Source organism: Podarcis pityusensis (assembly GCF_964106645.2).
Source record: "Podarcis pityusensis genome assembly, chromosome: 4".
In the NCBI taxonomy this organism is placed as follows: Eukaryota; Metazoa; Chordata; class Lepidosauria; order Squamata; family Lacertidae; genus Podarcis; species Podarcis pityusensis.
In genome coordinates this window covers 58080749-58103857 of record NC_138027.1, presented here as the reverse complement: position 1 = coordinate 58103857, position 23109 = coordinate 58080749, and the positions used below count along the sequence as shown (strand labels likewise).

General features: G+C 41.9%; 1 protein-coding gene across 1 annotated transcript in view; it reads right to left on the bottom strand.

Moving 5' to 3' along the window:
- The window catches only part of EFHC2 (EF-hand domain containing 2), a 58072-nt gene extending 46364 nt beyond the window's left edge, over positions 1 to 11708 (bottom strand). Inside the window, exons 1-3 of the mRNA XM_081003632.1 lie at positions 11553 to 11708; positions 6109 to 6297; positions 970 to 1120 (exon numbers count right to left, since the gene is read on the bottom strand). Coding sequence (XP_080859758.1) covers positions 970 to 1120; positions 6109 to 6297; positions 11553 to 11594 — 382 coding nt within the window. The 5' untranslated portion in view covers positions 11595 to 11708. The remainder of the gene's footprint in view (positions 1 to 969; positions 1121 to 6108; positions 6298 to 11552) is intronic.
- Positions 11709 to 23109: the final 11401 nt, after the last annotated feature.

The window sequence follows — 23109 nt, the reverse complement described above, 5'->3', positions numbered from 1 at the left end:
TATACGTATGCAAAAATTTCTCCATTCAGTCTAATCCCTGAGCACAGACGCTTTCTTGTTACCACTATGTTATGCATTCTGTCTTTGGGAAGGTAATAGAGATTTGAATTTATCTTTCAAGGTGATCATTCTCCCCTTCAGTCCCGAATCTTGCTTCCTCAGTTGTTTTGAACTAGTATTTGAAGCTTTCATTCTGCCCGGTGGTTTAGTCCTGATCAAGGTTACACACATTTCTGTCCCACATTGACTTTGCAGTTTGAACTAGTTTACTTCATATGGTTATGTTTTATTTTTTGCCTAAATGTTTCCTACGAGAACAGAGAGAGGCTGAAGGTGACATCTCTCTCACCTAGAGTTGATGCCAAACCATAGCACAAGGGGCCGTATTCATCTCAATCGCTACACTAGTGGAAGCCAGTACAAGGATTCCCATTAGTGTGACAAAAATTCACCCTTCCTCCCACTGCATCATCCCCAAAATCTTTTGTGGTGGGTTGGGAAAACCCCAGGAACAAATGTAGAGGGTACACGGAGGGAAGAGAAGGTTCCATCACTCACAGAAAACCCTTACACTGACAGAACCATAGTGCTACATTGCAGCCTTATATCTCCACTGGGAAAGACACACAAAAATAAATCTCTCTCACTGGTTTTGGCAAAGTTTCAATCAAGAGCCTCAGTTCTGATTGGGTAAGATTCCCAAAAAAGCAAATGAATGTGTGGCCCATGCTATCTCATTCAAATAAGTTTAGGAGACACCAAACTGGTTAGTGATTCACAGCTGGCCTCAACCTGAGTCATTGGAACTTGTGTTGTAGCTGAACCTAAACTTGAACTTCTTAACATTTAACTGTTTCCCGCTTGTAAGCAATAATAATACTATGTAAAGAACAAACTGTATCAGACAGGCAAAGATTACAGTTTATGAAGAGGAAAGCTTCAAGGAGAGCATTTGTAACTAAAAAATACCTTGTGGAATTCCACTGTTCTTCACTTGGGGCTCAACCACCTGAATTGTGTCATCTTCCAGATAAAAATATATTTTACAATGTCTTATTCTGTACAGCTCTTGATTTTTGTCAGGAACTTCTTCATCAAAATAAGCATCAAAAGACAATACCTATACAAAAAACACAAATTAAAATCAACAAGCACTGGTTGTAAACAAGTAATGTGAAGCTGTAAATTAAACAAAGCAGTGCATTGAGCAAATGTAAGCACAGAGATTTGGATTTCAACATCTGAGCTTTCTCTGATAGTGCAATCCTATATATGTCTACTCAGAAGTGAGTCCAATTAAATTCTGCGTGTAGGACTGCAGTGTGAGTCATCCTGTCACACATGTGATTTGAATTGTTTTCTACTTAGAGAAGTCCAATACACTTGTAAAACTTGCATTGATTAGAGTGTAGTGATGTGCTAATCCCTACCTCATCATCCAATGTGTAGACTCATTTTTTCCCTTCTATTTTCCCATGCTGTATGTGAAAGCAGGGCTTTGCTGGTCCTTATCCCTTCCCCCCGCAATGAATTCTGCTGTGTTCTTGTACTGATCATCATACTTACATTCACTCATCTTCATCACGCTTTCATTACGTAAGAAATCACATTTAATCAGGCCTTATATTTATCACCCAAAAAGAGGAGGGTTACAAACCAGTTTCTTTTGTTAACTTTGCATAATTAAAGAGTTGGCTGAGTATGGGTGATGTGTTGCCATAGTCAGTGACGTTGTTTGGAAGCAACAATATCAACATAACATACACTAATTATGTTGTGTGTATGTTTCGTGGAGCCAAAAACCACTCATTAATTCCCCATGATTGAGCATATGAGATTGGGGAGGTGGGTAGTTGGAGGGCAGAAGCCCCACATTTGTGTATGGATGCAAATCTGAACAATTCCTGCAACATCCCTGTAACAGTGTACAATCGAGTACTGTTTCCCAGCTTCTCTCGTTGACAACATTCACACATGGCACAAACGACATGAGAATATCACTTGAGAAAATAGTTGAAATGAGGGATGGGGAACCCGCAACTGTTCAGAGGCTGGCTGAGGCAGCTGGGAATCCAACAGTATCTGATGAGCCACAGATTCTCCTATCCCTAGACTCAATGCCACATTCTTACATTACCTGGCATAAGTCCCAGTGAACTCAATGGAGCTTACTTCTGAGTAAACATGTGTGGGATTACAACAGTCTGCAAGCTAACACATATTGTGAAAAAGATTGGCAAGTATGTGAAAGTTGTGCAGAAATGCTACAAAATAGAAATTACAAAATAATGTTATTTTGACACATGCACTCCGTACACACACACAAACACACATTAGTTCTGTTCAGGCATCAGCTAAACTCTTAGTTGTTCTTGCAAGCCTTTGTAATTTAAGAAATGTTTCCTATACAATCTGCTATTGTACATATTGCTGATCTGTGGTTTTAATTGTGATTTTAATACTGTTTTAGTGTGCCATGTTATTATTATTGTAAGCCACCCTGGGCTCTCTTGAGAGGAAGGGAAGGCTATAAGAAAAATGCATTTATTATTACAGTTAAATGATTAATGGTCCTTCCTAAATCAGATCTTTTCTGGAGCCAACAAGTGTTACAAAGTAATCCAGGCTAGCTTCCTGATGAGGTGATCACCTGGGTGATGGGCCATTAGGGGGAACAATGGAAAGGGGCTCTGTGTGAGACAGCAAATGGATGAGGCCCCTCCCACAAATTGCAGCTAGTTAGAAGGCAGTTAGAAGGACACAGCCAGAATGGAGTGGTGTGAGCAAGAAGAAAAGCAGCAATCTAGAGTGATATTTGTTTTCTGATTAAGTTTACTGAATTCTTAGTCCTTTCCCAATATTTCAAGCAATAATACTGTTATGAGTTGTGAGGGGGGCTGTAAGCAGAGACCCTCCAGCAATTTTCTTTTTTTATTTGTCAAGAAGGACCACACATATCACACAAGAAGCAGCCCTCCTCAAAGTCCCCACTGGCATCTACTATATACTCCTGAATCCAGACCAGAAAGGAGAGCATCAGGGTACAGAAGAGTAGACGAATCTCTCTAAGGATAGTGATCAACATTACATCTTCCTATTTGTGCTTTGAAAAATAAATGTAGGAAAGTAACTTTCTAAAAGCCAGAGATACATAAATATAGTGCTGGCAATTCCTCAGGAGGTTTATGGGATGTTAATTTCACAGTGAGGCCTGATTCCTCTGATGCTGCAGAGATGTGTAGCTCTGATTATTTTCCAGCTTTGAAAATGTGCATTGGAAAATCTATTAATATAGTCCTAAGACAGGGGACCCCAAGCATGGACACCTATTGAGGAGTAAATCCCTTTAAACACAGAGGTATTTACTTCTGAGTAAACATATCCATGTTGCAGGGAAGATGAAATCCTGTAGCATGGCTTACTGCAAAAAATGCCAAAGTATGCCTTGCTAGCAAGATAGAGTGACAGCAGCTGTGGGGGGGTGAGAGAAGCTATTAATGCAGAGTAAAGTCTCGTCTGAATTTGCACTTAATGAGCAGATTTAATCTCCTAATTAGATAGGCTGTGCATAGATAATTAAACACTGATTATATGGCTAACATTACAAATATCAAAAGGGAACAACCATAAGCCTTGGCAAGAAGAATTTTCAAATTAGCAAAGAACTGAATGCTGCAGATTATACCTTCCGATTCCGATCTCTGAACTTCTGCAATATTCCTATTTCATATACGCATGTAACTTTTGTGACAAAATATCACCAGCTGCCTGGTGTTTGGAGTGTCTCTGTGTTAATGTTTATTCTCTCTCTTTAAATAAAATTAACAGAAGTTGTATATCAAGAAGAGATGATTGGTGGCGGGGAGAGAGAATGGAAATTAGCCAAGTCCTGTGGGGCACTCTGGAAAATGCATTATGTTTGGCTTGCTTGGACAGTATAATTTGATGAACAATTTTTACGAGGAACATTTTCAAGCATGAATTGTCCCATATGCAACTTAACTATTTAACGTCCTAATCCCAAGCCCAGTTAAGTAATTGTATTTGGATTTATGCTGATTGTGCCTCACTGGTTTTCACAGGATAGGATCTGATTTAAATCCAAAGCACGTTGGCTGAACTGGCTTGTAGATCACGCTGCAAGCATTATAGCCTTGTAGCAAGCATTACACAATGGAAAAACTAAACACACCATTTTATGTATTATTAAAATGAAATATGAGCACGCGCTTCTCCTTCAGCTCCATTTTAAATTTTCAGGAAGTCTACAAAAGAGGGACAAAGAGATACAATTCTTTTAATGCATAACTACTTCATAAACCACAAATTTACAATGCTGAAATACCAAGCCCAGAAGTGAAAGTACCTTTAGATGGCATAAGAATAACAGAACAATGCCTATAGTACCATTTTTTTGTTTTTTAAAAAACATGTTATTAATAACACTATTTAATAAGTATAACAATATAAATTCAATAAATTAATAATAATAATACATTTATCACTCATATTACACTTTTTCCAGTGTTCAAAGCCTCTCATCTCTATTATTTGGAGGATAAGAAATAAGTATTCATACATTCAACCCAAGGTCTTGCACTTTCCACATGTGATCTCCCTTTCCCCATTCCCTTCTCCCCTTGTATGCATAGCTTAACAGAAGCCTTCCTGGCTTGGATGTAACAGCAAATCATGGTTGTCTAAGTGAGCCGTCAAGGCCAGGATTGCAAACTACAGTTGGATCCTGGTTAGCAATGCTGGACTAGAGCGCTTGCACAAACCACAGGGAGCAGATGAGCACAGAGCTCATTCCCAATCCTCCTTCAAACCATGAATATGATGTCTCAATGCAGTAATTGTCGTTAAGTAATCCCCACAAAAATGCTATAGGAATGGCTTTCACTATTATTGCCCTCATCCTGGAGATGATGGGCTGAGGCTGAAAGATTGTGGCTTGCCTAAATCCACTAAATTCATTCACACTAAAGTGAGGTTCATAGTTGAGGCTCTTGACTGTTCCACTACCCCAACGCAGTTATTCATTTACGCTCTGTTTCCAAGACTAGAGGTGTCTTAATATTAGTACACAGGATGGGGTGGCCCAGCAGCTGCTGCACTTCACATTCACAAAGCACAGGGTCAGTGTTACAGCAAATTTATGCCACTACGTTTACATAATCAGTTTATCTGAAATAGCAAATGCTTAATTCTCTTCAACCTCTGATTTCTTTACAAACTGGAGGGGTAACTCTGGGGCTGAAGTGAATTAAATGGGACAAAAAGAACTTTTGGGGAAATTGGAATTCATTCATTTTTCTGTTTTCCTTGGAATAAATCATTGTGTAAAATATTGCAAGGCGGGGTGAGGTGTGTAGGGCTCTTTGGAATTAGGCAAGTGCCCAGGGAATGACATAAAACAGCAGCCAATAATATGGCAAATACTCTCTGGAATTGTTTTTCTACATAGACAGATGCTTCTCTCTGAAGTTGACAATTATGAGATGAAAAGCAACCTCTGAATTCTGAAAATAAGGCACAGTATCAGAGACAAAATGAATTTCAGGAATAGCATTCTGGTGATTCAAAGATGCTAGAAACCTACAGCACAAGATCTGGCAGGTAAATTGCAATCCAGACCCCTCTACCTGCAGCCCATCTCTTTGGTGGGATAGCTCAGTCAATAGAGCATAAGACTCTTAACGTTGGACAAATGATTCCTGCATTGCAGGAGGTTGGACCATATGACCCTCAGGGTACCTTCCAACTCTACAGTTCTACAATTCTATGATTCTTTGGAATCCCCGGCTCAAGAGAGTAAACTGCTTAGAGGTTTTAGGCAATTAAGTAGTATATAAATCTTATCAAATAAATAATTTGAAATAAAGGTCCCCTGTTCCCTAAAATGTCCCTTGTGCATCCAATCCAAGAGCATGAAACTGTCAGATGTCAATAGTACAGAACATCACCCAGTTGTGTGTTGCTCACCCTTTACACCCTTCTAAGTGCTACGCATATTTCAGGTTTCACCTAAGGATGCTGGGATGAAGGAACACACATGCCACTGGAAACATACAAATAATGTGAACCAACAAATCTGTCTCACTGTACCTGTTTATCAAATGCTACCCACGAAGGCGCATCACATCCAACCCCTCTAGGAAACACACTGTACTTTGGTTTCAGCTTTTGTCCAGGCAAAGGTTCGCCTCCTATTCCAGGTTTGTCTTCTCCCACCAACATAGAAACCTTATTGCAGTAACTCCAGTGTTGAGATTTATGGAACTTTTCTTTCCCTAGCTGCAACCAAGAGGAAATAAATAATGTTTTCAGAAAACACAAAAGGGCATTTTTAGATTGCAGTTACAAGAATGAAACCTATGGATTCTGAATCACACAATTCAGAATCCATGAAGCAATGTTAATCATGATAAAATAATAATTAAAGGGCTTTAAATCTATTTTAATTTCAGTCTAAATGCCCATGTCGAATTTTTGGTCATTTTCTTGACTCAGATGTGATGCACAGAATGAGTTCATCTTGGAAGTAGTTTTTCTAGGTATATCTGCCACACAATTCCACTGATTTCTGCGGCACTGAGATGGAATGCCATGAAATGAATTGGATTACCCTCTTTAGGAAAAAACTGTGGAAATGGAACCACTGAGTGTTGTTGTGCTTATAGGTCTGAAATAACAGAAGTGCTGTGGAATCTGTGGCTCTGAGTAAAGCAAAGATGGCAAAACACAAGCACTCAGCTCTATTATTAGTTTAAAGTCTTCCATATTATCAGGTATATGGGGTAGGGCACAACTGCATGACATCAAAAACTAAATCACAAGTGGAAAAAGTAGTGGCATCTTATTTATGACTGCAAATGGGGGGTTTGCACCGGAGCTAAATCTGGCTAGCCATCTTGGCTGTGAGCCCTGGAAGACCTGCATCTTGCCTTGCAGTCTTTTCCACCTAGCCTAGGAGAGCAGGGCCCTGACTGACTCCAGCTGCAAAAGCTGAGGCTGCTTGGACACGGGTATTGTTTAGGTGGAGTCCTTGGGGGTTGTTATTGCTGTTACTGATCTTAACTTTCCATATATTTACTTTAAAGCTTCTTACGATTTGTGTGGAAATTGTTCAATTTGATTGTGTATTTTCTGATGTTTCGTTTATTGCTTGACTACTTTGGTTATGTTTATAATTATGTAATCTTTTTCATGTTGTAAGCCACCTTGAGCATGGTTTGAACTATGGAAAGGCGGCATACAAATAAAATGATGGATGGATGGATGTAGCCTCAAAGTACAACATACAGTAGTTATTTGTCAGTTTCACCACCACCACCTCTGTTTCCAGCAGGGAGTCTTAAGACTTTCCCTTCAGACTTTAGCTGAACTATTAAAATTGACAAAGGGCCTCTCCAAACTTGGCTTTGAGGCAACCCGCAGTCAAACTACACATTACCTTAAATACTACAGAGAAGTATGATCAATGCTATTTTTTTCAGAACATGCAGGTTAGGCTTGTTGGGCAGCTCAGGGTGGAGAAGGGTTAAATCAGGTATAGGCAAACTCAGCCTTCCAGATGTATTGGGATTACAACTCCCATCATCCCTGACCACTGGTCCTGTTAGCTAGGGTTGATGGGAGTTGTAGTCCCAAAACATCTGGAGGGCCAAGTTTGCCTAAGCCTGGGTTAAATCAAAAAGAGCTGTGGACTTATATTTTTGGAAACATACTGACAGAATAACAAACAAAGGAAAAGAAGAGCATTGCAGAAGAGCAGGAGCCATGTGTCCATCCTCCATAAGGAGATGCTTGTGTATTGTGCCATCAAAACCAACATGCTTTATTTTCAGCTTGGTCTTGCTGTAGTGCCAGCACAGACAACACTCAAAATATACAGCATGTTGGTTTTGATGGCACAACACCAAAGCACCTCCTTCTGGAACATGGGAATTTTCCTCAGATTCAGTTACCAATTTTTGGTTCAAGTTTGTAACAGCATAATGCTTCATGATTTGTGAAAGTTATCACATCCATCACAATGCTTTTCCATAAGAAGGCTAGTACTGCACACAGGCAGCCCAGCCTGACAAAGCTCTGGGCCACATTAAACAATGGGACTTAAGCAGGCGCTTGACCTTACCCCAATGGCTAGGAACTGATGATATCAGGAAGTAAAGGGCAGCTTATGCCTTCAGTTTTTGAAAGTAGTAACAGATGGGTAGTAGTGACTGGTAACAGCAGGTGAGGAGGATGAGAATCTCACCCCCATCATATCACCCCCATCCTGATAGTGGGTGTGCACAAGCTGTTTCATTTACGCATGACCATCATACACCAAGCTGCAGCATCCAATAACAAAATGATTTAATGTGTAGATCATGCTTGCAAGGTCATGGGGCAGAATTTTTAAATAGTGCTGATCCTGGCTGTTACATTTGGATTAGCAACAATCAGCACAAAGACCGGCACATCCAGAGACACAAGCTGATCATGCTATCACACCAGCGTGCCCACTACTCACAAAAGCAATACACTCGCTGAGGAAAGTAGCAATCTTAAAATGAGATCTAACACCACTTTGTTGCTGAAGTGGTGTAGAGTTGTATCTTATGAAAACGAAGCTAGTGCTCTTCTCATTAGAAACCTATGGAGTTGTCATACAGCATTATTGCTCATTGGGGAGAGATATGTCTTTCTTCCATACACTGCTGGACTCCATCTCCCCTCAGCCTCAGCCAACCTGGCCAACAGCCGCTAAGCTGCCACCAAGGTCAATGGCTGCTGTAAAATGAACTGTAAAAGAATAAGTGCTCTCATGCTCAATGAAACTGGCCAAAATCAGCTTTTGGTCTAACAGACTGCTAGTAATTTTGGTTTATTATAAAAATGTAAGAATTGGTTTGTGGGATCTGACCCAAGACCATTCTGTTTCTAACAGATACTAAAGGAGCAGTGACATGAGGCAACAAAAGAAGAGGCAAAGCTTCAAAATGGTCCTGGAAAACAAATCTCTATCAAATAATAATACCCCTTGGGAAACAATAAAATGCTCTGACACATTTTGGTAAATGGTAACCTTCCTCAGGGGGAAGAAACATTATTATTTGATAAATAATCATTTTTCAGGGTCATTTTAAGGCTTAGCCTCCTCTTTTGCTTCCAACAGAAAGAAGTTAGCCAGATGTCTCCGAGTCTGGGCACTCACAAACAAAACACAAAGATAATAGTCCTGTTTTGTCTGGCTTTGGCATACGATATTCAGAGGTGTTTGTTGCTACTGTACAAAGGGGCAGGATCTAAAATTGCCCCAAACCTGGCCTAAACAGAAGATATAAGAAGTTTCTATTCAGCAGGGAATAATGTTAAGTGGCTGCCTAGCTAACAATCCATCACCAAGGTGCCTGTGGAAACACAAGTAAACACTTAACAGTTCCTTACAATGCATTCTGCATTCTGCTGAGTAAACCAACTATTTTTAATAACCAAGACAAACTACAGTATTCACAAAAAGTCTGGAAAAGCAACATTTCCTTTAAAACATCTTCCAAAGAACTTCAGGAACAAAGTGATGGAATACACTTCAATAAAGAGCAAAGCAGAAGCCTGATTTAAATCCAGCCCTTACTGTATTGGATAACCCTAGAAATAATTTTATTGTGGCTGAGCCCATATTTTGCAAGATTCACTCCTGAACCTGTCATTTAACAAATAATCCCTGCAGATAAATTGTCCCTGCAGATTTATGCTTCTTCCAATAATCCATTCATAAATATGTTCTTGGAACACACTCAGATATATCTATGACTTTGACTTCAGCGCTCACTGAAATCAACAGGATGTTGTCATTTTTAGACCCAGCTTGGGCTTCAAAAGAACAAGTCATGCCAGACGAATCTCATTTCTTTCTTTCTTTTCTTTTTCTTTTTTGATAGAGTTACAAGCTTGGTGGATCAGGGGAATGCTGTGGGTGTACTGTAACTTGATTTCAGTAAGGCTTTTGACACAGTCCCCCATGATTGTGGAGAAGCTGGTAGAGTGTGGTAGATATGATAGCCATCTTCAAGTATCTAAGGGGCTGTCATGTGGAAGATGGAGCAAGCTTGTTTTCTCCTGCTTCAGGCGGTAAGACCCAAACCAATGGCTTAAAGTTACAAGAAAGGAGATTCTGACTAAACATCAGAAAGAACTTTCTGATAGTAAGAGCTGTTTGACAGTGGAACAGATGCCCTTGGAATGTGATGGGACTCTCCTTCCTTAGAGATTTTTAAGCAGAGGTTGGATGGCCATCTGTCATTGATGTTTTAGTTGAGATTCCAGCATTGCAGGAGGTTGGACTAGGTGACCCTCCGGATCCCTTCCAACTCTACAATTCTATGATTCTATGCCCATGCAAATGATGCTGCTTTCAAGACACAAAAATCCTTACATTAATCCAATAGAAACTGGTACCCATTGGGACTGACAGGGCAGAAGGCAGGGAGACAAACAGTGGGTGGAGCCAAAGCCAATAACAGACAGAGCCAACAAATTATAGCTTTGCCCCCATCATTTTCCCTGGTTCGTTCTACAGAGGAAAAAAATGATACTAAGGAAGAGGAAATGAGAGCCTGGAGTGTTTAAGTGAAAAGGAAGACAAAGGGGGGGGGGCAGGGTGAGGTTGGTAGGGCAGTGCCTCATTCACCCTAATGCACCTGCCTCCCCTGCTGAAGTATTCCTTTGATGCATGTACCTTTGTGTTGAATATGGAGGTGTGAGTGGCCAGTAATGCTTGGGGTATATTGAAGACTGAGCTTGCAAAAGGCCCCATACACGCCATGCATTTAAAGCAGACGACTCCCCACCAAAGAATATCAGGAGCTGCAGTTCATCCCTCACCAAGCCACAATTTCCAGTGCCCTTAAATGACAATTCCTTTGATGTGAACCACGTGCTGAAAATGCATGTTGCATGTGCAGCCCAAGTTGTTATAAAGTATACAAGGGTTAAGGAAATACCTCTCTGCCTCTGCACAGCCACAGGCAGGCAGCAAATACAGACAGCAGGAGATGAACTACGGAGATCTATCTCAACATAAGGCATTTCCTCGTATAAAAGAAGAGGTCGTATGTAAAAGTGATGTTACAAATCACACAGGGAGGGTGAAAGGAGAAGGGGATAAGTGATTCATATCTCTTCCTCCCCACCCCACCTCTTAACACTTTTCACCTCCTGGTGCTGCCCCCACCCACCCCTAGCCCCACATTGACAAGTCCCCAAACTTGAGCTGGGGGGGGGTGGGCATTCCCGGTCCAGCTTCCTAAAGGGAATACAAGGAAAGTGGTTCTGCCATGCAGTGGGAGCCCAGTGCAGCGGGAGGGTCACGTCTCGGGTTTCATCCGCGGCGGGTCCTCATGAGCCGGATTTCGGGAGGAGATCCGTGCGAGCACGTGGAGGCGCGGCTCCCGCGAGGAGGAAGGCAATGCGCGTTTCGGGGGGCGGCGCCGGAGACATGAACTTGGGGAGCCCCCGGGCGGGGGGGGGGGAGGCGAGAACCAAGCCGACCCCCCACTTACATTCCTGTTGAAGGAGTTCCCGGGCAGGAGCGGTAGCGCCATGGCTGCCCCGGTCCCGCCCGCCGCCTCGGGCTGGTGTTGCTGCCCGAGCCCGGCCGGTCGCCCTCCGCGCTGCCCAAGGCCGGAGCAAGCGCCGGCGCGCTGTTTGGAGTCCGGTTGCCTGGAGACCCCCCTTTGACGTCACAGAGGGCGGCCGGGAAGGGGGCCGCCGCTCGCTCCGCCCTTGCTCTCTGCCGCCCCCTGCAGTCGCACGCCGGTTGCTGCAAGCTCGTCAACGCGGGAAGCCTTTGCCCCCCTCACTTCGCAGCTGCTTTGCTCCCCTCGCAGCAGCAGCTTCCAGTCTGGAAGCTTAGGTCCCACCCGTGACTTCAAAACAAGTCTCTCTCTTCCTTCTTACCGCGCGTTAAATACGCCTTGCCAAAGCTACCTCAGAGACTCAGGCAGTCTCAGAGCAGAATGCAGTTCAGGCCAAGGGGCCAGGGTTTCCTTTGTACAACTGAGGTTGTTATTGTTGTTATTCGTCATGTATTTATTCTCCACCCTTCACTCTTAAGGTCCCAGGGTGGGTTATAGTATTGAAACACAGTATAACAACAACAACAACAACAACAACAACAACAACAACTAATAATAATAATAATAATAATAATTTATTTCTGCCCTGCCCATCTGGCTAGGTTTCCCCAGCCACTTCGGGCGGCTCCCAACAGAATATTAAAAACATGATAAAACATTAAACCTTAGAAAGCTTCCGTATACAGGGCTGCCTTCAGATGTCTTCTAAAAGTCAGGTAGTTGTTTATTTCCTTGACATCTGATGGGAGGGAGGGCGTCACTACTGAGAAGGCCCTCTGCCTGGTAAAACAACTTAAAATCATCAAAATATTTTTTTAAAAAAACCAATACACTTCAATTGCCGAAAGCCAGGATAAAGACACATAATGTGTCATTAAACTATGGGACTTGCTTCCAGAAAATGCAGTAATGGTCACTCACCTGGATGTTTTCAGAAGAGAGTTAGACATATTTGCAGAATAACAGGCTCTCCGTGTCGATGCTTTTCCTCCATTGTTAGAGGCAGTATAGCCCTGAATACCAGTGGCTGGGGAGCACAAGGGAGGAGGGTGCTCTTCTCCTGCCTGCAGGCTCCCCAGAGTAAGGTTACCAGATTTTTTTCAATTAATCCGGGGGACACTTTTCAACTTCCTACTAAATAGATGGATTTTGTCAGGGGACTGTTTTGTAAATCCAGGGTCTGTCCCCAGGAAATGGGGATGTCTGGTAACCTTGGCCACTGTAAGAACAGGGTGCTGTTCTAGATGGGCTTTAGGACTGATCCAGCAGCCTCTTATGTTCTTATGCATCACTTGGTCTCCCGTCATCATCCAAGCTGCGATATGTCCTGAACTGTTTTTACATGACCTTAGAACCCACAAAGTTTCTCCTTCACTCGTTGATTACTGTGATCAAGACACATTTGTCTCCTGTGCCACATGTTCTGTCACCTCTGAAGTGAATCATGGTAACAGCGGTTGGGGTTTTCTTAAAACAACTACAACAACATGCATGCACACACACCTCGCTACAGGTGTTATTTACCGTATTTGTTGCTCTATAAGACTCACTTTTTCCCTCCTAAAAAATAAGGGAAAATGTGTGTGCATCTTATGGAGTGAATGCAGGCCTACGTAGCTATCCCAGAAGCCAGAACAGCAAGAAGGATCGCTGCTTTCACTGCACAGCGATCCCTCTTGTTGTTCTGGCTTCTGAGATTCAGAATATTTTTTTTCTTGTTTTTCTCCTCCAAAAACTAGGTACGTCTTGTGGTCTGGTGCGTCTTATAGAGCAAAAAATATGGTAATTTGGGAATCCTAACATGTCTGCGTTGTCAGCAATTAATGCTGCTGCTGTAAATGGTGGCTGTGCTGCTTTTACCATGTAAACTTTACATCATGTAAGCTTTAACCCAACCAGCACCTCATCTGAAGGAAGTGGACTCTAATCCACAAAACCTTATGCCCTAATGAAATTTGTTTGGCAGATGTTGGACGAGAACTCACACCAGCCTCAGCCGCCATAGCCAATGGTGATGGAAGTTGCAGTCCAGCAACATCTGGAAGGCCGCAGGTTTCTGATCCCTGGAAGATGCTACAAGCCTCTTTCGTGTTTGTGCTACAAAACTGGTCTTGTAGAGACTATAACATGCCTAAAGGAGTGAATTTAATGTTTAGACAGTAATTCTGTCAGAATTTGAACATTTAAAAAAAGTACTTTATCAAATATCCACAGTTCTGAAGCAACCTAGACTATAGATGAAGTTTGCATACACACTTCTCTTTTTTGCAATAACATCCATCACTTAATAATTGCAAATTGTCAAATTGCTAAAAAAAACCACAACCCTTTTGCTTTTACAAAAATCAGTTTCCTCCTAACAACTTGAAAAATGTGTGCTTTCATCTGTCAGGAAACAGAAATAACATATACTTTTGTCAGCATCTTATTAAGTAAATTGCAAGTGAGATTGTAGAAGCCATCATTTCAACAATTAACATTCTGCAAAAACATGTTATTTGCTTGGGCCCATATGGTTCTTTTCTCTCTGTATTGATATACGGAAAGAGAATGCAGAATCCCAAAGGATCTCAGGCTATGCAAAGGACTTCTCCTCTCCCTCCTCAACTCCCAACCCCCTGCCTCTTCAGGCTTGCTTTTTACCAGAAAAGTAGGTCATGACAGAACATAATGCTAAGACATTGCGATGTGAATTATGAGTCAGCAGCAGGGCTGGATCAAGACCTTTTGAGGCCCTAAGCACTGAACATTTATGTGATTCAAAATAAAAACAATGCTAAATTGTAAAATAAAATTTTATTTTTCAAAATGACACAAGACTTACATGTATACTGAAATGTAGGTTCATGTGTGTCATGTGCAACAAATGACAGACTCTGATTTTCTCACATTATTTTGATCTACATTCGTAGGGTGCCCTCTGCTTCAGGTGGGGAGAAATAATAAAAAGAGAAAAGAAAAATGGCAGAAGAGCTGGAGCGGAGCGTAAAGAAATGTATCAAAATTCTGATTTTCCCCAGGATGACTCCTTCAGTGCTTTTTGTTAAATATCTTTTAAAAAAAGAAAAAGAATTCTCTCTTTTTGTGCCCATGCTTTACTAAGCATGTGCTTAATCTGCCTATTCGGTAATTCAGGACTGCTCAGTAGTTTTGTTCCTAGGATGGATCAGCTGTACAGGATCTAAATTTACAACCAGTTGACCAAGTGCTAACCATAGTTTGTGCTCATTTTTATTGGCTGCCATTTTTTGTTGAATTTTAAAAAACCCCAAAACCTTCATAGTAAACAAGTCAACAAAATGGCCTGGAATGGAAGGCATGCCTTCTGCTACTTTTTTATGTCCCCAACACCGACAATTGGGAAACACTGGCCTGCGAGCATTCCAATTGGAGAACAGCCTTTACCAAAGGTGTCATGGACTTTGAAGACACTTGAACTCAGGACGAAAGAGAGAAATGTGCTAAAAGGAAGGCACATTTTGAAAACCCTCACCATGATTAACTCCCACCCGGAAATTACATCCCCACTGTGGAAGGACGTGTGGATCCAGAATTGACCTCCACAGTCAGTTATGGACTCACGGTTCTGACCATGTTCATGGAAGACAATCTTACTCGACTACTAGTGATCACCAAAGAAGAAGATGTCCTCATCTCTAGTCAGCATGAATCATAAACCAAATCAGACCAATCATTTTTTCTTTATCAGTTCTTCAATATTAGAAATGTATTTGTTGCTCACCCTAGTGAAGAGGAACTAACAGACAAAATCCAGGCCACAGTTTTATACAATGAACGCAAAGACTGAAAAGACTAGTAGATGATTGAGATACATGCCTAATACACATCAAGCATTATTAGATTCACCTCCTCAACACATTCAAAAAATGGACCCTTTGTGTCTCTAACCTGGGAAGCCTGTTTCATCACTTGATTTTGAAATCATTGTGATTTGAAATCACATGTGCATGTGTGAAGTTATTTGATTTTATTATTAATTTTTTTGCAATAACAACCACCTTACTTGCACTGGTATTTCACTAGAGTAAACCAATTGCAGATTAATGTCTAAGAATCTGACTGTATTACATCATCAGAAAAAAGACACTGTTTAACTAGTTGAGCCTCGTGAAAAGCAGCTAGAAGGACACGGATTCCTGTTCAGTAACAACTTTAGTCCATATTGAGCTACTAGCTTTATTATTTCACAATCCCTCCTCACTCATTACCTTTTCAGCACAAATAGACTTATTTCATGTCCAGCCTTTGCAGCCAGTGAAGCCATTATTCCTTGTTCAGCATCTTCGCACAATGTCTAGGTGAAAAAACCACCCTCGGATATCAGCGTCATTTCCAAACCAGAGTTCAGTAATCATTTCCTTTCAGACACAATCCAACTCAAATAAGTCTCTTTTCACGCCACCGCCTGTATGGTCTGTTTCCTTGGGGGCTTGGATCTGATTCTTTATAGACAGGTGATAACAGAATGAAAACAAATTCCAGTTCACAAATGTTGCTATTGAAAAAGATGTGAATAGCCCCCTCCCCAATTGTTAAATTAAATGGATTGCTTTGTAAGCAGTACAGGCTTAGCAAGGATACTAAAGAATGTATCCTACACAAGAGTTGATTTAATTTTGTATCGGTACAGCTCAACAAGTAAGGTAAAACATCACATCAAACGGCAGCTGGTAAAATAAGGATCAAAATCTTCCTCTATCAGCCAAATCAACCCTGGTGTCATAGGATCCAGCTCCCACAAATTGTATGTCATCCCCCCCCCCAGTTGAGGGGCATTGCCATTCAAGTGGTGGGCCCCCCAATATTTTATTCAAGTTGACATCCCTGACTACGAAGCAGTGACAGATACTTAGTGACTTTATTTTCTGTTCAAATGTGTGTGGGGTACTCCTGTGTCCTTCTGTGTTACAGAGGATTATCACGTTTCAGGTATGGGAAACCTCTGGCCTACAGATATTATTGAACTATAACTCTCTCTCACCTTAGGAAGCATAGTTAGTAGCCAGCAATGATGGGAGTTTAGTTCAGCAACATCTGGAGGGCCAAAGGTTCTGTATTTGAAGAGCTGAACTTTATTTTATTGAGGTCCTCTGTTTCAAGGGATGGCCCTTCCAAGTTCAGTTTAAAGATAAAGAAGTTAAACTACAAGGGGACCAGAGACCTTGACAATTAGCACCAGGACATCACACTGGTCACAGTCTTCCCCAGTGCGATGAGATTTATTGTATTTCTCATATTTAAATGATAGCATCTACTGCCATGCAGATGGGTGGGGTATAAATAATAAAATTATTATTATTATTACCTATAGATTAGCATGTGCAAATATGTGTCCTCCCCCCCTCTCTTTCCCCTTTTTTGACAATGCATAAGTGACCACTCATCAATCATGTGTGTGGAGCATTTGTTATAACAAAATATAGATGTTGCCCAGACAATCAACTTGCCTAGAATCTGGTCCTGAATTATATTCTGCTTACTTTGACAGACACATAATACTTATTTGTATAGTACTGAAAGCTAAGTTTCTGGTTCCACTTAGAAAGAGCTCTTAACCTGCTGCTTTCTGCTTTGAAAATCCGTCAGGCATTACCCCCAATTTTCCCTGGAAATGACCAAAAAAATCTGTTCCCTTTCTCCTCCTCTTCTAATCTTTCTGAGAAGAAGGGAAGTATCCCCTCAAATTTTAAAATTAAGCCTTCTTTTGCTAATTTGTCTTAAAATCTAATATTGATCAAGGGTTCTTCAAAGATGTGCTAGTATTCTCTAATTGGGCCACTATACTGTTCTGTCCCACATTCAGCATCTATTTCAATTAAGAAAAATAGGAGAGAAACAGCCTTATTTTTCTTAATAAAAAGCATTTCAGCTGCCCTTGCAGGCCTCTTTGAGGATCTGTTGATCAAAGCTGCTCTAAAAAATCATCTTTTATGCCTGGAATATGATAGTCTACTTTCAGTATAATGCACTAATGCAATGTAAGATATTCATACAGTGGATATACATTGTGTTTTGAAGTAGGAGGGAGATAGGAGAGAGAGAGAGAGAAAGAGTCAAAAGGCTCTTTTATCACTGAACTCAATGGGGCTAGATAAAAAACAAAAGCTTTGATCCTTAATTCTTCATTATTTTATTTCTCTTTTGTTTCTTCCCCTCCCTTATGAATGTTTACTTGGTTTTTTTTAGCACATTTTCTAATAATAACAACAAGCAATTAGGTGAATACACCTTCATTTGAAGGGCAAAGTACATTTGCCTACATGCCATAGGGAAGCAGGGGTGAAGAATCTTTGGCCCACGAGAAGTTGAGCAAATGGCTGTGCCTTTCCCCCAGCCCTTCACCTAGTTGCTATGTAGGCAAACAACAGCCAAGGTTGTGTGTGCATGTGGACTGAGAGCTGGATGCTGAAGGCAGGGAGGTGGAGACAGAGAGCCATGTCTTGCTATCTACTGGAAAGTTGTGGCTTGGGGCATCCCTGGAAAGCAATGGGGAAGTCAGATCTGTTGGGGTATTAGTGGTGTGAGCTCCTCAGTCCTATGCTCAGGTTGTATATATGCGTAAATAAAACCATATAGCCCAAAAACACCCTGGTCTCCACTGATTTTCTTTCTGAGGAAACCAAAACCCCTGGAGTCTCTCACTGTTCTGAGGCTGGGGTGGGTGTGACATTGTTCATCGTCTCCTGTGTCCATTTTTTGGTTACCTCAGATACAAGGGGCTAAAGGGATTACTGACCATCAGTGGCAGACCCTCCAAGAGTCCCTATTTTCCAGGGACAGTCCCGGATTTACAGAAGCAGCCCCGATTTCTGGTTTGATCCTGGAACGTCCCAATTTTCCTCAGGACATCCCTATTTTCATCAGAGAAATGTTGGAGGGTGTGGAGCTATGTGACCCCCAAGCCAAAAAAAAAAAAAAAGTAACTATACAACTTTTAGAAGACATCTGAAGGCAGCCCTGTATAGGGAAGTTTTTAAATGTTTTATTATGGTTTCATATGTGTTGGAAGCCACCCAGAGTGGCTGGAGCAAGCTTGGTGGGGCATAAATAATAAAATTGTTGTTGTTGTCATTGTTGTTAAGGAATAGGACATCCATCCCTATTTTCATTGGAGATATGTTGGAGGGTATGCAGGTGCTCCAACATGCTTCAAGTAGCTTCTGAGGCAACCGTTTAGGCATCTTTGGAGAGTCTTTGTTTCGGTTTACACATTATAGCTGCCACATTATATTAAAAAGACAACTTTAGATGGTTCTGTGTAGTGAGCATTACAGTGGTACCTCAGGTTACAAACACCTCGGGTTACAAACACTTCGGATTACAGACTCCGCTAACCCAGAAATAGTACCTTGGGTTGAGAACTTTACCTCAGGATAAGAACAGAAATCGTGCGGTGGCAGCACAACAGCAACGGGAGGCCCCATTAGCTAAAGTGGTACCTCAGGTTAAGAACAGTTTCAGGTTAAGAACAGACCTCTGGAACAATTAAGTTTGTAACCCGAGGTACCACTGTATTGCTAACAGAGCTTACACTGTGCAGGCTGAGTGGCTCTCACAATTCCTCCGTACATCTCTCCTTATGGCAGTTTGGAGCTGTATAGTAAAAGAAGCCTCAATCATTCCACGTGGAAGCTCATGATGTGGAACTTTTAAAAATGGGCACAGAGAGAGCACCCAGTAAAACAATACATCTTCCATGCTTGCAGCCTCCAACTGTTTCCCCCACTGGCTACTTTCCTTATCCCCAAGACTATTCCATTCAGACCATTGGAGCAGGGCTGACAGTGAACTTTCATACCATCCCACATCTCACTCAAAAGTAAATGTCTGACATTTAACACAATATACATGCACAAAACTCTCAGCATACAACTTAAAAGCAAAATATTTAAAAATGCAATGCTAAAATGAAAACACAGCCTTTAACTGCTTTTAATAATACAACTCCCTGTGCATTATTGATCTGAAGGACCTGCCAGGTGGCACAGAGAATGAATGAAAAGCATCTCCACCTGGTGGCTGAAATGTAAAAAGTGGCCATACGCTTTAAAAAATGGGCAAATAGACAAACTCCAAAGGCCTTTCCAGGCCATGCGGATTGCGGGGGGGGGGGGGGGGGGACACTACTAAAGTGGGCTTTGTGCTTTCGCGTTTCAACCTTCAACTCAGACTGCTTGATTTAAATCTGCTTTGGAGTTGCACATTTTACCACTGCCAGACTTTCTGTCCTGTTACTTAGGGATGTGTATGGGTTCAGCATTGATCTTTTGGTCCCAGTTAAACATCGTCATGGAGGTGGGGTGGGGGTATCTTCTTAAACCAGACCTTTATTAATGACCTTTATTAATGACTTTATTATTTGTTCCCAATGTTTAAATGAATAAAGAAAACGAGTAATGCAGGGAGTTGCAGAGAACCTGCTGACAGTCGCAGACATACAAGAAATGGAGGGGATAAAGTTATGATCCTATATCCACCTACCTGGGAGAAAGCCCAAATGAACTCATTGAGACTTACCGTATTTTTCGCTCTATAAGATGCACCAGACCATAAGACGCACCTAGTTTTTGGAGGAGGAAAACAAGAAAAAAAATATTCTGAATCCCAGAAGCCAGAACAGCAAGAGGGATCTCTGCGCAGCGAAAGCAGCGATCCCTCTTGCTTTTTTTGGCTTTTGGGATAGCTGCGCAGCCTGCATTCGCTCCATAAGACGCACACACATTTCCCCTTACTTTTTAGGAGGGAAAAAGTGAGTCTTATAGAGCAAAAAATACAGTAGTATAGGACAGCACTGTAAGAGAACAGGAAGACTAAAGACTAGGGGCAAGAACCCGGTACATCAAGCCACGTCAATGTCTTAATGGGTAAGTTCAACTCCCCCCTCCCCAGATTTGAAAACTTGTGTTGCATTCTTCCTTTCTTTGTCTGAAGCACCCAAGGACTGCTTTAACTGCCACAGAACCTCTGGTGAGACCGGCCATCAGCTCTAGCAACCTTTTCTTCCACAGACACACCTGTTTACTCTGCAGATTTGCTTGACACTAGCTAGAAGGCAGTACATGTATAACTTTCTTTGTGTCGTGCCAAAAGAGTTACGTTTAAAGTTATCATCCTTGATGTGACTTCCTTGTGCCCTTCGGGGTATGTTTTGGCAATGGCAATTTGTCCCGGTGATATAATACCGCTGTTAATTTGGGCTGCCTTGTTCAGGTCACTGAAATGTTGCCCAGAGGTTTCCGGGGTGGAGTTCTCAGCACAACAAGCCACACCTCACTCCTTCTCACAGTTCAGTTTTACAGCAGAGCCAAGTCACACTTCTTGTGGGTGTGAAAACACTCGACTATTTCCTGTACACAGTCACAAGACTGGAGGTTGACAAAAAAAAACAAACCCCAACAAATTATGTTACTTGGTCTAGCTCTTCTGGTACGTATAAACTGCAAAGAATCCTTAGGGCTAATTCCAGTTAAATGAAACAAGTTAATGTACATTAAAACCTTAGCGGGATTGACATTGTTCCTTTTAAAACTGTCCTTGTTAAATAAAAGAGAGTCAATATGTTACGTGTTGTGCATATATTACTTACAAATGGTTGCACAAATATTTGGCTCCTCGCTTTGAGCTAAATGGCATGGTATTTGCGCTGGGAGAATTAATAGCTTTAACATGTGCTATATAAAATTATGGGATAACCATGGATTGCACTTGGATGCCATTAAAGGGTTCTAAGGGTTCACTCAACATACACGTATACCCAGGAGTAAACACTATTGAACACTACAGGAGCTGCTTTTGAGCAGACAAGCATAGAATTGGGCTGCAAGTCATTATGACCTAAGGAAATTTATAAGACATATACTGGACATACAGATAGATGCTGTAAATGTCAAAAGCTGAAGGGTCTTTTACAGCCGAATAATTTTTATGTGACTAAGAAAACCAGGATCAGTGACATCCTCAAGCCTAAATTAATTTAGAATGCAGCTGTTTTGCTGTAACTTGGATGGAATAATTTTGTTATGTAATATATAATGTGCCGCCACCACCCCATCTCAAGTTGCAGCTCCTGTGTTAAAGATGCAAGAATTTTAGGAAAATTAAAAAGAATGCAACTGGTATTAGTGTCAGAGTTGAAATTCTGTTAAGATTTCCAGATTGTTGATATAATTATGCATTTAATACCATCTCACATTCTCTGCAAATTTCAATTTTATGACATCTGACAGTTGCACACAAGGCTGGATTAAAAGCGGGGGCGACCATCCCAGTGGTCCACCGGCACATGCGTAAATTACTGCAGCCCGATAAGTTTCTATCCTAACAGTAACATCTTAAACTTGGCCTGATAACAAATCAGCAGCCACTGCAGATCTCTGAGCTGACAGGATCTCACTCCTGTCAGCAGCCATGATGCAGGTTAATTATTTGCCAGAATGGGCAAGATTTTTCTCGTGTGTGTGTGTCCCACTCGCTGGATCCTCACCTTGTCGTGGTGAGTGGGCTTGCATGTTCCTATGACCCTTGTGAGCGAAGCCGTCGGGAATCTCGTACTCCCAGCAGGGTCACCCAAGGTGGTAAGGTCAAAGGGAAGGAGCTAGACAAAGAATGATCCAAGAAGTCCTCAATGGCAGAACAGGTGGATGATAACAAGCGGTATGTTACAACGGCTGTGAAGGCAGATGAAGGCTGCAGCAGATAGGAATCTACCAGTTTGTCGTGACTACAGTGGTGCCTCGCAAGACGAAAAGAATCCGTTCTGTGAGTCTCTTCGTCTAGCGGTTTTTTCGTCTTGCGAAGCAAGCCCATTGACGGATTAGCGGATTAGCGCTATTAGCGGCTTTTAGCGGCTTTTAGCGGCTTTTAGCGGCTTTTAGCGGCTTTTAGCGGCTTATCGGCTTAGCGGATAAGCAGATAAGCGGCTTAGCGGCTTAGAAAAAGGGGGGGAAAGGAAAAAAAACCCGCAGGAACTCGCAAGACATTTTCGTCTTGCGAAGCAAGCCCATAGGAGATTTGTTTTGTGAAGCACCTCCAAAACGGAAAACTCTTTCGTCTAGCAAGTTTTCCGTCTTGCGAGGCATTCGTCTTGCAGGGCATCACTGTACTTCATGCCATCAGAACAGAGCCCTACTGCAAAGACTGTGCGTTGGTCAGCGTTCACTGATCTACACACATAAAACAAATTCACGCACAGGCGTCTTCCAAAAACTCAACCCAACCCCCCCCCAAAAAAGTCCCATGGCGATCGGCAAATGGTAACGGGGGCAGGATCATGAAATCTGGAAGCCCCTAGTCATGAACCGGCACATGGGTGGTGGATACAGATTCAGTCGTTCTGACTCAAGGAACGAGGCAGCTGAGCAGCTCAGCAGCTGTATCCATGACTGAGCAGCCCTTTTTAGGATCCACTCTGCTCACCCCAAAAAGGGGGAGGGGCTAGAAAAGGTACCCTAAACATAGTCTG